General features: G+C 39.2%; 1 protein-coding gene across 1 annotated transcript; it reads right to left on the bottom strand.

Annotated features, from left to right (window-relative positions):
• On the bottom strand, window positions 1-15072 carry chrna4b (cholinergic receptor, nicotinic, alpha 4b). The gene is made up of 6 exons (XM_042492210.1): window positions 14958-15072; window positions 10684-10835; window positions 7636-7680; window positions 7037-7146; window positions 2419-3871; window positions 1-650 (listed from the first exon to the last, which is right to left on the bottom strand). Exons 1-6 carry the CDS (start codon window positions 15007-15009, stop codon window positions 525-527), a joined length of 1938 nt encoding a protein of 645 aa, XP_042348144.1. The 5' UTR covers window positions 15010-15072; the 3' UTR covers window positions 1-524.
• Window positions 15073-15922: the final 850 nt, after the last annotated feature.

The following is a 15922-nucleotide window of genomic DNA, read 5'->3' as shown; positions in this document are numbered from 1 at the left end:
AATCCTTCACTGAATTCTGACAAATCAGGTTGCACTGAAACTTGAATATTTTATGAATATTGTCAGGATAATATAACATTGGCATTGCAGTAGGGATATCAAAACTGAACCTTATACAGTCTCATAAACATCTTACTGTCTCAGAAAAAAAATCTTTTCCTGAGTCTTTTTTTGTGGCGTCTTCTGCAGGTGTAAATAGGTTAATCTCTAATATTTTCTGTATATTTTTTAAAACAAAGGTGAAAAAATTAGCTTCACAGTTCAATGTCAAAATGGAGAGGTGTGGAAAGGCATTTTTACTGTTGGCCTTTTGCCCTCATAAAAAATTTATATGCCCACTGGAATCAATGAGTGATATTTCATCTCACTTCTCCGTGAGTAACCTTTTGATAACCTGGGGCAAAACCAAGGAGTGTGACTTGTAGGTCCTTTGGAAAATAGAAAGTAAAAACAAAAACGATAAACAGTTCTTTTCTTTTTTTTACAATATATGACAGTCTTCTGTCAGTGTTCTCAGACTCCTTTTAGATCATCCCAGCCAGCCAAGGAGGAAGAAAGAGTCCCACAGATCCCAGTATACACACCATTACAAACATCCAGAGGAATATCCTGTCGATGACCATTGCCACATACTTCCAGTCCTCCTTCACCTAGCAGAGAGAAGACACAGCAGAGAGGGACATTTCAAATTTCACACCACACCACCTCTCTTTTTACCAGCTGTCAGTATTCACCCTTGATTGATTTCTCTCGAATGGCTGATTTTTTCATTATGAGGCAGCTATCCCCTAAATGTCAGTCAATTCGTGCTCGTCTCTTATGAAAAATTCAAGGTCAAATTACCGAGGTCCCATTGTTTCAAAAACAGGCCTTTTCTGGCTGGAGAAAGAAGGTGCATTGTAGCTTTGACAATGACTGGTGTCAATGGATGCAATTACTATCTTGTAATTTTTAGAGGATGTTAGAATAATTGTATACATTTTCAAACTCCCCTTCACATTCCACGAAGGGACCTTTTTTGGGGGAACGACTCAGCAATGAACACTGACTCTGTGCTGTATGCTATAAAGCTTTTTGCAGCTTAGCAGTTTCTTAATCATAATACATTCTCACTGATTTCAAAGTCATAAAAATGAGTTATGCAACTTCTAGACAGTCAAAACTGAAGACCCACAGTATGACACATGAACAGTAGGTTTGGGTGGTATCACGGTACACCAGGATATTCATAAATCCAGATGGCATGTTTTCTCAATACCAACATAAATACAGGCACTCCGATTTCCACTAAACTCATTGTATGTAGTGCATAGCACGTATCCCCAGACCTTAGTCTCCAGTCTCTGGTGGACCAGGGAACTAAGCTGAAAGACACCACCACAACTAGTGGAGGATACAGTGGCCCTGAAGTGCAAAACACAACTACAAATCACAACACACAACTGCAAATAAGAAAACACAACATTAACTTCTAACAGAAGGGGTAGGTATACCTACCTACCAGTTGTGTTCTCTTATTTGCAGTTGGGTTTTCTGATTTGTGGTTGTGTATCTTATTTGTTGCTGTGTTTTCTGATTTGCGGTTGTGTTTTATGATTTACAGTTGTGTTTTCTTATTTGAGGTTGTGATTTGTCGTTGTGTTTTGCACTTCAGGGCCACTGTCGGAGGAGGGAGAAGTTACAGGACTATAAACAGCTGGCGGCCAGCAAGCAGAGAGAGACCGTGGAAAATAGCGGCATGTTTTTGTTTTGTTTTTTACATCCTGGCAAATTAAGGATTTCTTTCGATCAATCCGGAGCTGGTGATTTCTGGAACAGTGGACTTATTAACTATTGCTAGCAAGAGTAACCAAGACAGTTCAGGTGAGTTTAATTTTGTTTCTATCGAGTTTGAAGGAAGTGTGTTTTAGGATGAGTTAATGAGGAAATAAAGCCTCGTCAGTCTTCCATGACCGAGGGAAAGTTGAATTCAGAAGTTAAACAGTTGTATTTCTCTGTTTAATAAGGAAATATGTGTGAAAATATTTAGTTTTCCTATCATTTTGTGGGGTTTTATTGTGTATTTATTAGTCTGAAAAACTGAAAGCAAGTTGTGCACTCGCTGTTGGGGGATGGGGGATGGGGGGACATCGGGGCCTGTTAGTGCTGCACACTTATACTGTGATATACCTAATACCCAGGTGAATTATTACATACTGCCCAAGCCCAATGAACAGACAACATGAGGTTAAGTCTCAGAAAATAGTCACTTGTCTGATTTGCTCTGGGAAACTTTTAAATAGGTTATGATTGTAAGTTTAAAAACATCTCCACAAAAAGACATTTTATTTTTCCAAAAATGAGCACTACATGAATATAAACTCTTATGTCAATACCACGGCTTTAACTATTACTTAAATGGAGAAAATTTTAACTCACTGAAAAATCTGCATCCTCTGCCCTGAGATGATCAGCAACGTACTGAACTCCCTCTATGGCCCGTTGCATGGCTGGGGAAATAGTTGGAATTGTTGGGGAAATAGTTGGAACCACAGTTTCCTGTTGGGTACATGCGTCTTTAGTGGACTCTGCTGTGATGGGCTCAGCCAGGTTGTCAGTGAGGGCTTGTTTCTTCACCCACCCTGCAAGTGCCACCAGTCCAGGCCCTTCATCATGCAGACAGCAGTACTGGAAGCTGCGGGATCGGCACCGATTCCCAGCTCTCTGGGGAAGCTCCTTCTGTTGGTCACACACTTGCTCTTCACTGTGGGAGCGGCCATTTGGGGCGAGTGTATTTAGTTCTTCCCTGGATAGACTGCGAAGTGGGCCCAGGGGCAAAGATGGGGGCAAGGACAATTGGGAAGAAGATGAAGCTGCAGAATTGTGTCCCCTTAGGGACTGCTTCTCAGAGAGAACTGAATACTGACCAGACTGGCAGAATATGTTGGCCTTCGGGGTGTGCTCCTCCTTGTTGCGGTCATCAAGAGGGGAAGAGGGTGGAGAAGGAGAGCAGACAAGGATGCTTGGACTGTCAGAGGGAGTATTTGTTAGTTTTTTCTCTACCTGGGCTGTCTGTCTCAACCCTGTCTCTAAACCTGACCAAAAGGCCTGTGAGTTGCCTGTTGCAGATATGGTGGGAGGACGGTGCATCAACTCAATGAGCTTCTTGCAGTGCTGCTTGGCTGTGCCTGGTGGACGCTTCATGAATAGGACTCGAGGCACCATGTCCAAAAACACTCTCCGCACCCAGTGAGGCATGCCATGGGTTTGGGGTGAACGGTGATGTACGTTTAACACAAAGACAGTAATTATGATGGAAAGTGTGACAAAGACCATCGTGAACAGGAGATATTCACCAATCAGTGGAATCACTAGCGATGTGGACGGTATAATCTCTGTGATCAGCAGAAGGAAGACTGTTAGGGACAGTAACACTGAGATACACAAGGTGATCTTCTCTCCACATTGTGACGGCAAATAAAACACCAGTACGGTCAAACAGGAGATAAGAAGACAGGGGATGATAAGATTAATCGTGTAAAACAACGGAAGCCTCCGGATGATGAAGTAGTACGTAATGTCGGCGTAGATCTCTGTGCAGCACTCATACTTTTTGGTGTTGTACTTGCCCACTGCATTGACAATGACCCACTCGCCACTCTCCCAGTAGTCCATCTGGTCCACATCACTGGCCATGCTGATCAGATCGATCTTGGCGCGGTCATAGGTCCATGAGCCAAACTTCATCTTACAACTTTGCTGATCAAAAGGGAAAAAGGTGACATCTATGCTGCATGACGACTTGTAAATGGCTGGTGGCATCCACTTTATCCGACCGTCATGGAACAGGTGTGCCTTCGTGAGGTGAGTTACAGCAAAGTCACCATCAGCACTGCACATAAAGAACAGGGTATAAGAGAGAACAAAAGCGAAAGAAATGTTCAATATGTAAATTTTTGCCTTCATCAAATGTTGCATTAAAAGAGTTAAAGTCTGGCCTAAGTCTTCAAGCAATAGTTTTTAGATGACAAAAGTGTTTAGTCAAGTGGACCTTGAATCTTATATGCAAAGCATCTTGTTTTCAACTATATCTCAGCCGCTTCAGTGGATGGAGTTTGGTCATTTGTTCTCAATAGAAAACTCTGGAAAAAGTAATTCAACTGTTTTTTATCAATTCAGGTTAAAACATAACATAATTTTCTATGTCACTGTACTAGTGCAATTATCAGTAAATCAAAAAGCCATAGATAGTTATTAAAGCAATTGCTTTCAACAACTATGAACTACAAACTACAAACTATTTTACTGAAGAGCAAATTAGGTCTATTTTTGACAAGTGCAAAGAACACAAAATATTAACTTGTACATTACTTGTACTCTTTCAAAACAAAAATATTCCAATGGAATACATTTACTGGAAAATATTCTATAATTATTCTATCTATATTCTATAATTCAAATCTTTCTCTTCTTTAACTCACCCTCTATGTGCTAGTATTTGCTCAAATTCGGCAAAGACACAAGTTTTGTTGATATATGTATACCGATGACACTCACATTTACATGCCTGTTTCACCGAACAAATCAAAGACTTGGCAGTGCTGTCTCAATAACCATAAAACGAAAGTTAAATTTGGCACATGACGTTGTTCTTGGTGCCAGGGATGAAATACTGGAAGTCAGTGATCTAATCTATGAAAACGGCTGCCGCACCTTCCAGTCTCTCCTGCCTATATAATCTCATCAATCTTTATAAAAATCTCTCCGTCTTTCCAGCCCTGCCATTACACAGCTGAGTCCCACCCATTACTTCCTGCCACAGATCATCATCTGACCTAGTCATCTGTCCATGCATGTTGTTGCAATTACCTTCAGTACATATAGACATCGGTTATGAGTCTATCTATATGAGCCTTCTTTCTGTTCTGCCTGTATGTGTTCTGAACATCTACCTTCCATGGCCCTCTGGATTCCTTCCTTGTTGTCAAATTTTAGCTTATGTTTTGACATGGTAAAGACCACTGAAGAGCCAAGGCATATTATCATTCAGTCTGATCCAGTATAACAGTAAAGTTAACCTTGGTCACATACTGTATTTTGGTGTGGTCATAAATTCAAGACCTACATTTAACAGTCACATCAAGACAATAACATCTGGGCATCTGCCTTCTCAAAAGCCCTATTCCTTAAAGAAATGGCTTAACATTCATTATTATAAAGTATTGAAAATCATATTTACGTGGCATGTTTGATATCCTTGATTTGTAGTCATGGGATGAATTCAAATGTAGCACATATGTCAGCTGAACATTCATTCTGTGGACTCTACCACTACAAAAATAGGTGTCACAATTGAAGTTGCTGTTTAGGCCAAATTCCTAACCTACCTATGTTACATACCTTAAAATAGTAACATCAGACAATGTTTGCCTCTTTTAAAGTGGCAAGAGAGAAAATAATTCTCAATATCTGTTATGGTTTCAGAATGATGACAACAATTGGAGATCAGTTACATAGTGTGTATACTCCAGCGGACGTTTTTTTTTTCCTCTGCAACTATCATGTTTTTCCAAACATTGTGCAGATTTTCAGGCATTGCAACATCTCAAATGGTATGAAAAATAGTGCATTTAGTTGGCAAAAATGGGAAAAATCTCCAGTGGGGGAGAATGCCGCCGGGGCCCTCAGATTTGAGCTGAGCCTCAAATATATTACAGTATCTTGCTCCACCCCTGAATGTCAGCATTTTACCAACATAACACAGCTATTAGTGGAGAATTCATGTAGAAATCGTTCATTGCATCATCAATCATTGCATCTCCAGTAGGTTCGGAAATCAGATATCAACTCATTTCCACTCTGCTGCTCAAGTATTTACAGAGACTAAGAAAGCTGAGCACCAGAGCTGTCAACTCGAGTAACATTACTTGGACTCAAGTAGGACTTGATACTTAATTCCCAAGATCCACTTTGTTTTAAGCAATCTGACAGCATCCAGGTAAGTTGCAGAAGACTATCATGAAGATAATGCTACCTAACTGAGCACCTGTCCAAACAAAAGATACCAAAGGTATTTTGTTTGTGTACAAAAACCATGCAGTGGTCATCATAAAAAGAACTGCAGTATGCAAAGCCTGCAGGTAAAAAATTACAGATATAGACACAGCAACTTCCAAACGACTTATTTAACAAAAACAGATTTTTAAAAAGCCTTTATAATTTTTTGTAAATTGAATACATTACACTTCTGCTAAAATGTCATTAAATTTAGTGAAGAGCACATTATGACGTCTTTCAGGCTGGAAACTCAAAGCAACACACTTAGGACTCAACAGTTTTGACTTTGAACTTGAGTGCAAATACTTAAGTCTTGCTTGTGTGTTGCAAAACAATGACTTGGTCCCACCTTGGCTGAGTCACAAAATCCTTTTTGATTCTTTTTCAAAGCAATTTGATTCAAGTCATGTCATTTTGTTATTTTACTCAGCGTCTCACGTCAAGGACTTTGAAATACCCTGTGCAGGAAAGCTGCTGCACCATGACTGAGCCTCAGATATTTCATCATGACAGAGTAAAATCATGTTTGTATAATGACATGTGAATTTGACTACTTTATTCAGTTAATTCTGTTTGCCTGTTTCTGATACAGTTTTTCCACATGAGCTGATTCCTCTTATTCAGAGTGAAAGAAACACAGGTCTACCTGGGGCACTCCCACTGAATGCATTTGATCCAAGGCCCTTTGAAACACATCCAATTACATCTCGTCTTCTAATTCCCAGCCTAATGTGTTGCTTTGTCCGATGTACCGAGCTTTGTTTGTAACCGCATCCATTAAGGCTGACCTTGTCCACTCTTACTTTAGCTAAATTACTTTATGACATTGGCACAGGACAAGATGTTTGGCACAACAACATCTTCATGCTTTCCCTCCAGTCATGCCATCTGTTGGAATTAAATCATCAAACTCAGAACATTAGTTGCTATTTGATTATTTTTGCCATGAATGTCTTACAGATTCATCTCATGAAAACAAGATATTGGTACAGATCCTCACTTGTTGTAAAGGACGATGTCAGGCCTCCAGATGATCTCTGAGGGAATACGGATGGAGGTGACATTTTCGTATTCCTCCGGGTTCCAGCGAAGTTTGTAATCGTTCCACTCCTGTAGGAAAAGATTGATCATCTTTATATTGTGAATTTTTATATTAGACTGTATCTTTAGCGTGTGTTTTATCTCTTATAAGGGATGCACGATATTGGATTTTTTGTATATATCCGATAGGGCAATATGCAGATACATAACAACTTATTTTGCCAGTAACCAATGCCCATGTTGATATATCCACTTTTTCTTCCCCACCTAATTTTAGTGATCGTCAAGTCTCCTCTGCAGTGAATTAACATCTTATTAAGCATATTCTTATTGTGATGGCCCACCAGCAGATGGACACAAAGTGCAATGCTTTTCAGTGTTTGTAATTGAATTCATTGTGCAAAATAAGACCAACAATCTAACATGTTCAGTTTGTCAATTAACTAAATAAATAAATAAATAAATAATGAAACAGATATTTCATTCAAAAGCCATTATCAGCTGATACCCATGTCGTGCTGCTATTATCGTGCATCCCTATTGCTTATTACTACATACCTGCTTCACCCAGACGTTTGTGGTCATCATCTGGTTCTTCTCATCCTTTTGTTCACAGAAACAGAAGAGAAAATGATTACAACATTTATCTTCTTTGAAATGAATTTTATGTCAATCAGGACTTTGTCATTACATGTCTAGAATAACTTTCAACATCTTGTTTTCTGGTCACCTACTTACTGAAGCTACTGCAGGTGCTCATGAAACAGTTAAAGAAGAAATCAACATACATACGTTCTATTTATAAAGACAGATTAGTTGTATAATATGCCAGAAAAAAAAACATTATGCAGTGCGTTGTGCAAAAACACCCTCACTGTTGCTTTGCCGCCACTGCTGGCAAGCTGCTATCTCCAGCTCTTTCCCTGCAACATCTAAGACACAGCAGTCAGTGAAAACCCATTGTATGGGAAGACAACTTCACCAAGGGCTGACTCTCACTACCAGGCATGTGGAGCAAGTGCTGTCACCTAATTGTGTGTCAAAAACCTGGAGAATCCTCCCTGTAGTGTTGCAGGCTGCACATATTCAGTGTTGAAGCTGCACCAGGTAACTTTGCATGGCTCAAAATGGCAGTTAGAGGTGTTATAAAAATGCTTTTTGCCAAAGAGAAACCCTGCAAAATAATTTGTGTCTGTAATGCAATGATACAACAAGGGAGAATAAAGATGTTATTTTGTTAAGACTAGCTAGGTGTTGATTTGAATATTTACTGCCAGTGCTAGCACACTTGACAACTGAATTTAATTTGGGAAAATAATTCAATCTCTTCCGTTGTGGTTTCATTTCCGCTGATAAGTGATCTGTATATTTAGATTTATCTCTCTTTCCTGGTGTAGCTTTGAGATGGCTGCTATTGTTATCACAATGAATGTAATACGTTAGACAGAATGGGTCATTTACAAAACTGCGTTGCACCAACACCATCATAACATTTATAACAATGAATCAACTTTTGAAGGACTACACCAGCATGTGAGTTTTTGGGTAAGTTTACATGCTTTTTAATGTGCTGAGCTGACCAGTTTATTTGCTTTTCAGTCTGCAAACTATCACTAACAGCGCACTTGACACTTGTAAATGTTTAACCTAGTTGACAGAATAAATGTTAGTAGTCAACAATGCTGTGGTTAATTTTTGGTTAGGTTTAAGTGCAAAACCCACTTGGTTATGCTTAGGGAAAAAAGATTATGTCTTGGCTTTACTAAACCCCCAACTTTTGGCTTGCTTGCCTCCTCCCTGGATTGTGAAAAAAGTATTAGGTCTGGAGGGGAGCTAAGACATGCCACCTCTTGATCCACAGCACCTCCCTGTGGCTAAAAAGCAGTTAAATGTGTAGCAATAACTTGCCAAAAAAAAAAAAAATTTGTTTTTTGTCGACCTTGAACAGTAGTCTGTTGTTGTCTGAAGTAGAAAACTGCATTTGGAAAGGGAACTCTGCGGATCCCACAGGACACCATACAAATCTCACGGGACCAGGAGGTTTTAATATTTGCTGCAAGTAGGAGCAGATGTTCAAAAAAAAAAAAAAAATCAATTTACATGAAGGATGGAGACATCAACAAGTGAGGTGCAAAATAAGATAAAGTAAATACTACAGATAATAATAACACCCCTGAGTCCCACAGAAACCAGGATAACTGTAATTATGAATGTTATTATGCATTAGAATGCAATCACACTTCTTATTACTGACAGGTGTGCACATCTTTCTTTGTACCGCAGTAAAATAACATCCTTTTTTTTTAACCTGCAGGATGGGAGGAGACTTCAGATAATAAATAATCAATCTATTGTGCCAACATGTACGGTCAGAAAATGTTGGCGGGTGCAGGTGGGAGCTGACACACACCTGGCGGGAATATATAACACTCTGTCGGCAGGCTGTAATGGTCAGAAATCCAGTGGGAGCAGACAGGAGTGGGATTAGGAAAACAGTCCCATGCAGGGCTCCAGTCTGCAGCTTGGCAGGCGTCTCACCTTGGTGTCACCATAGAATGTATAAAGTAATGGACGTAGTTACTGTGACATGTTTGTGGACTGCTGTTATAAAGTACTTTGTTACAGCTGTTGCCATCTTTTTGAAGCCAGAGACCATATTTGAACGAGAGGGTGGAGATGTGGATGAGCGAGGGCTGGATCTGACTCATAGACCATAGTAATGCCTCACAGATAGCCTTTCACACAAGTGGCCTGCCCTTAAATATACATAACCTAAAACCTTAAGAAAATGTAATGGGTGAGTTATATAAAATTTTACCCCTGTACAGTTGTCATGAATGTTAAAATTAGCTAAAGAAACCCAAACTGTTTTTGTACCAGGCTAAAAGCGTGTTCATTTCTACTATAAAGTTGGGCATTTTAACATAGGCGTCTATGGGAATTCACTCGCCTTAGGAGCCAGCCTCTAGTGGGCATTCATGGAACTGAAGTTTTTGGCTTCATTTTTCATCTTTAGAGGTTATCACTTGGATGTCAAGCCATCTACCATCCCTTCCACCTTTAGATGGCAAAGACAGCTGAAATACTTAATCACTTTAAAACTTTGATGATACATATGAAACATGCAAATATAACATGTCTGTCTATGGTTTGCAGAAACGTACAATGCCTACATTTTTATCGGATGACTGGGCCAGAATATTTGTTTGGTGTTGCGTTTAGCAAGCCAAGGTGAAGGACAAGATGTTTGTTCATGTTTTTAAGTAAGATAAGGAGAAGACTTGAGTAAGAAAGCCTTTTTGCGTAGGTTGCTTATTGACTGTTGTAACCATAGAACAGTGACATTATTAGTATCTTCACATATGGTTCATAATTAAGTGATTTGATTGACTGTCCGGAAAGCATCTACATAGATAGAGAACTAATGTGGGAGTGCCAATATGAATTGATTGTTTTCCTCAGAGGAGACTAGCGTAACTCACAGAGCAGATCTGTATGCTGGAGCAGTGATAAATGAAAAAGCAATTTCATTTCGGCTGGACTTTGATGGACATATCTGGTGTTGGATAGTGGTTGAACTTGACAAAGCAGTAGGGTTATACTCACCACATCAATAAGCTGGGCAATAGATAGTCCAAAGTGGACTAGCACGGTGTCTGTAGTGTTTTCCACAGGTCGAGAGAGCTTATTGTAATTTATGAACAGATCCTGGAGCAGCCTCTCCTCAGCGTGGGCACGAGGTCCAACTTGGGAACAAACTGAGGAAAGAGAGGAAGAGAGCAGACACATAAGGAAAGCTTGGATAAATAACATTTAGTTTTTAGCCCATGTGTGTCATTTAATGTATTTTTAGTAGTTTAAAACAATACACTTACATGTTCGGAATGCACATGGATGCATCAGTTAATATAGCTACTTTGCACTCATGTATGACAATTTGTTTTGACAGTGACCTTCTCTAGATTTATAACCAGTTTGAATTGTTTCTCTTTTTGCACATTTATATTTGTAATAGCACCCAGGATTTCAAATGTATGTTATTAATACTGAATCAATTTTCTCCCATCTATAATACATTAATCTATAATAGATTTAGCCTATCCATGCACACGTGATGAATTCAATGCACAGAGTGTAATCTAAAAAGAGGGTGACCTCTATTATACAGGTGGCATATGGTTACACGGGACTGTATCTGACAGATGAGACAAACAGGGAGAGGGGAGGAGGGAGGAGATGGGAGCCGGGAAAAGAGGAAGCACGAATCTGAGTCTGAGGACATCCGTTTCGTCTCCGAACAGACGTGCTGATGGAGCGATCTGTCGAGACGTCTCCTCCCTCCCTCGCCCCCTCTCACCCGCCCTGCTTCGGTGTCTCTTTGCCATGGCCGCGCTCTGATGGAGACACACTCAGCCCTCCACCCCCCACCCCCGCACTGAGGATGACCTAACAAGGTCTGGGAACAATTAGAGGATCGTCCCGAGACTCGTACAGTACAATGTCCTTTGTATTCCAATCCTTTTTTTCATATTCAATTAAGCATTTCTCTATTCTGGACATGGTGCATCTGTGCAGGTAATTCAATGGCATGGCAATTCATCATAGGCTGGGATTTTGTTTCAGCAGCCTCACTGATATTTCATTACGCCTGGCACTGCTGCATTTTTCAATGTCTTCCTTGTGTGGAGCATTGTATATTTTGTTTATTGCGCATTATATTAATTGTACTGGAGCTAGGAGATGGTTTTTATTACCTCATTATAACTTGAGTCGTGTGAATGCACAAGAAGGCTATTTATCTATTTATTTACCCTATTTACAGCAGGCTATCTACCATATCTACTGTATCTACCAACTGCATCTGCTGCATCTATCTCTCTCTCTATCTAATTATCCATCTATCCATTTAACTATTGTATGTATCATCTACCACATCTAATCACATCTACCATATAAATCTACCTACCTACCTACCATATCTATCACATCTATCTACCATATCCACTATGTCTATCTACCATATCCATCTAACGAATTTATCAACTCTATTGTATCTTACCTATCATATTTCTTTTATCTACCATATTTACCCAGTCAATCTACCCACCGAACTACCTACATTTTATCTAATCTAATCTATTTTTATCTATCTATCTACCTATCTTTCATAACTATCTATGTACCATATCTGCCATTTCTATCTACCGTATCTTATCTACCCCATCGACTGTATCTACTGTATTAATCCATCGTATCTAACTTTCTACCATGTCCATCTACCGCATCTACTGTATCTATCTTCATATCTATCTAATGTATGTACTGTATTTATCTACCACATCTAACATTTTTATCCATCACTTCTATCCATCGCCCAATTATATCTAGGTTTGTACCTATCATATCTATCTACGTATCTATTGTATATATATACATATGTATGTATCTACTATGTCCATCTACGATATCAATCATATCAATTTATGATGTATCTACCGTATCTGTCGTATCTATCAACTGTATCTCCCTACTTAACGATTCACCTATTTATCCACCTATCCATCTATCCATCTTAGACAAAGATGCTCTGCTGTTCCAAGTTGTTTTCTTAAAACAGGGACACAGGTGTTGTTGTCATGCTGCCGGCCTTCCTCTCAGGTTCTCCTACCTACTCAATCAAAGCTGATGGGCTGTCCTTCAGTTGCCTGAAAACTGGCATCCTCAGTTTTTAAAGGCTTGGAATCAATATCTTATTAAATTGATGTACTTTCTTTCTTCCCCGACGTCTTTACTTCCTTTTCTACCTGAATGTATTCAAAACCTCTAGAAGCTTAACAACCTTGAAATGTGTCTACATTTTCTGACAAAAGAAAGCAACACGGATACCTTTGCTTCATTACATCAGCTCAGAGCGATATCTGTTGAATGCAGCTGATATTAAATAAAGAGGGACACTCCAGTAGATTCTAAAGCAGCCTCACATCTAATGGGTTTAGATGGGGGAGCTCGCAGGGTGTCGTGACATTGACAATGTGTGGGTCAGAGCAGTAAATGTGTGCGGGAAAAACTGTTGAATGAGTTTACATCTGCACATGTGCCTTATAGGACACTATGAATAGCATCGGTACAGACTGTGATGTTACTGATCACTTAGAATGGAGAAACCTGAAGCTTTTCATTCCAGTTGGCTGTCATATAATCACTCAACTATCGTTTCTGATGTTTTTTGTAAGAACATCCAGTACCATCCCTTTTGAGTCAATACATTTTCCTTGATGCTTCCTATTGTTGAGATGGGTTTCTTTTTCTAATTCTAGTGAAAACATCCAGTTTATTTTGCTCCTTCCTGGATGTTTGTCATTGTTGGTATTTGTTCTTATATTTATTCATGCACACAAAAAAATCAAACAAAACGAGTTATGTAAGGCATCAGAAAAGTTGATTAAGTCTGTTTCACAAAGCAAATATCATTTCGAGTTATGTTAATTTGCTGATATTTTCAGTTTTGCACAGCACGAGCCAAACAGTTTTGCTCTGATTAGTTATCTAGATGTGTCTACAGGACCCAGTTCTGTCCTTATTTGATCAATGTACTCTCGTCGGCCAATAATGCATGAGCAGCTAATACCACTTTCCATACAATCAAGTCCCGCTTATGAACTAGGCTGATAAAGCTTGTTATCGGGTCACTAAGCAACACAGGTGCTTTGCGAGTCTTTGTCTAATGTAAACAATCGAAAACAAAAAGTTGTTGTATTTTGAAGTTTGTATGTTGCCGTCAGTGATTGTATTAGTGATTTTTACAGATTTGCCTTCTGAAAAAAAAAGTATTTCCTTTCTAATGAAATTCTAGGTCAAGCTTTGTTAGGGACTGTAGAAAATTTTCCTGTTTTATAAAAAAAGAAAGAACGCAAAACCCTCCAGTGCTTTCTTTAATATTTTCTTTGTACCCTTTTACTCATTTATGAAAAACAAAACTGTGATGACCTCCTGTCAATATGTCAAAATAATACATGTGTGATATAAACTAATCTAAAACAACAAAATGGAGAAAATACAGCCACTTTCTACTTCTGAATAAAGAGCTTATTATTATATTATTATTATTATTATAGACCCGGGCCCAAGCATCAACTTTGTTGGTGCTGACTGACTGGAGCCCAGTATTTTTACCCAAAATGAATGAAAAAAAATGTATCTGTGATAATTTCTCTACCAATTAACATAGAAATGCCTTCCTAAACAATTACCACTTTCACTGCCACTGACAAAATTTTTCATCATTTATGACCGAATGCTTTACTGCCATTCACGTTTTTGGAATGCTCCACTACAACTCAAAAATAACATTATTTTCATTTTTATTATTATTAATATTATTAGTTTAACATTTTGGGGGATGTTCCCTTACAACTCAAAAATAGTTTTAATATTTTCATATTATTAGTTTTAATATATTTTTAGAAAAAACAAAAACAAAATTGTAAATATCAAATCAATTTTATACTTTAGAATGACTGACAAAAATGCAATTTTCTGCAATTTTCTTTTCTTTTTAATGAGAAGTGTTGATAAAAGAGGAATGGAAGAAGGTAGAATAAAATGGGTTTTTGTATATAAACACAGAATATCTGTTCTTTATTTGGATGTATTAAATCTTTATATATTAAAAGAAAAAAATGTAAGATCAGTCAATATGATCAGAAATGCTTGCAGTGGCTGGCAACTTAAAAATAATACTCTAGCGAGGCAGAGGATTCACAACATTACTTGTTTTCTGTTACCCCACTTTTCTCCACTAATAATTTTTACACAGTCCCTTAATTTGATAACAAATCAAGAGATGAAGCAGCTGAAAGAAAGAAAGGGAAATTAATTACCTTGTGGTGGAAGAGTGAAGAAAAGTACACTCAAACATTTGTATACATCCATCGTGAACTCCCCCCAACTTCTGCTGAATTTCAGTCCCGGTGTTCAGTCATCCGTCCTGTAGCAGTCTTCAGATTAGGTTAAACAGCCAGATGGAGAGGTCATGTCGGTCTGTGTCAGCCCCGGGCCTGGTGTCCCTCCTGGCTCCATCTGTCTGTCTCTTCAGTTGCTCTCTCGTCCAGTGTGTCCGGAGCGTCAGAGTAAGGGAGCACAGACCTGTAGTTTTCCTGATCCAACACTTGAAAGTCCCTCCTCGCTCCACTGGAATCCTTTATCCAAGTGAGGCTTATCCCTCTCTTCTCCACCCACCCTGTCTACATTACTCCCTCCCTCGCCTCTCATCTCTCCGCCTCCTCACCTCATCTCTCTCTCTCTCTCTCTCTCTCTCTCACTCACACACACACACACACCTCATTTCTCTCTTTGCATTCTCTCCTTCCCTCCCACTTATTTGCTTTTCTCCCTGTTCCAGTTTTCTGTCTCTTCTTCACTTTTTTTTCTCCATGAAAAACAGCAAACTTTTGTGTGTGTGTGTGTGTGTTGTGTGTGTAAGGGAAAGTGAGATGTTCCTACCAGTGTTTACAATGTACATGAGCAGTGCTGTGTGTTTTTGCAGACCAGATATTTGTATGTTAGGGGGGTGTGTGTGTGTGTGTGTGTGTGTGTGTGTGTGTGTGTGTGTGTGTGTGTGTGTGTGTGTGTGTGTGTGTGTGTGTGTGTGTGTGTGTGTGTGTGTGTGTGTGTGTGCGCGCGTGCGCGCGTGTGTGTGTAGATGTCCGTCACAGTCCAGTCTAGTAGAAGTGCACATGAGTCATAAGACCTCTGGATACTCTTCATTCTCCTCTATGCGCTGTTTCCCAGGAGCATATCATCTCCAGTACCCCTCTCCCTTTATCTCACCCCCCTCCTTTCTCTT

The sequence above is a fragment of the Plectropomus leopardus genome, chromosome 8, assembly GCF_008729295.1.
Source record: "Plectropomus leopardus isolate mb chromosome 8, YSFRI_Pleo_2.0, whole genome shotgun sequence".
Taxonomy (NCBI): Eukaryota; Metazoa; Chordata; class Actinopteri; order Perciformes; family Serranidae; genus Plectropomus; species Plectropomus leopardus.
The sequence above is the reverse complement of the archived record's forward strand: the minus strand, read 5'-3'. Positions and strand labels throughout refer to the sequence as shown.

Bases quoted from the DNA above. Each gene is read 5' to 3' on its own strand.
- chrna4b (XM_042492210.1), bottom strand. From the start codon at position 15,009: ATGGATGTATACAAATGTTTGAGTGTACTTTTCTTCACTCTTCCACCA. The intron at 7,681-10,683 runs GTGAGTATAACC...TGTGAACAAAAG, and splicing joins TTGCCCAGCTTATTGATGTG to GATGAGAAGAACCAGATGAT. The intron at 3,872-7,036 runs GTGAGGATCTGT...CTTTATGTGCAG, and splicing joins GACATCGTCCTTTACAACAA to TGCTGATGGTGACTTTGCTG.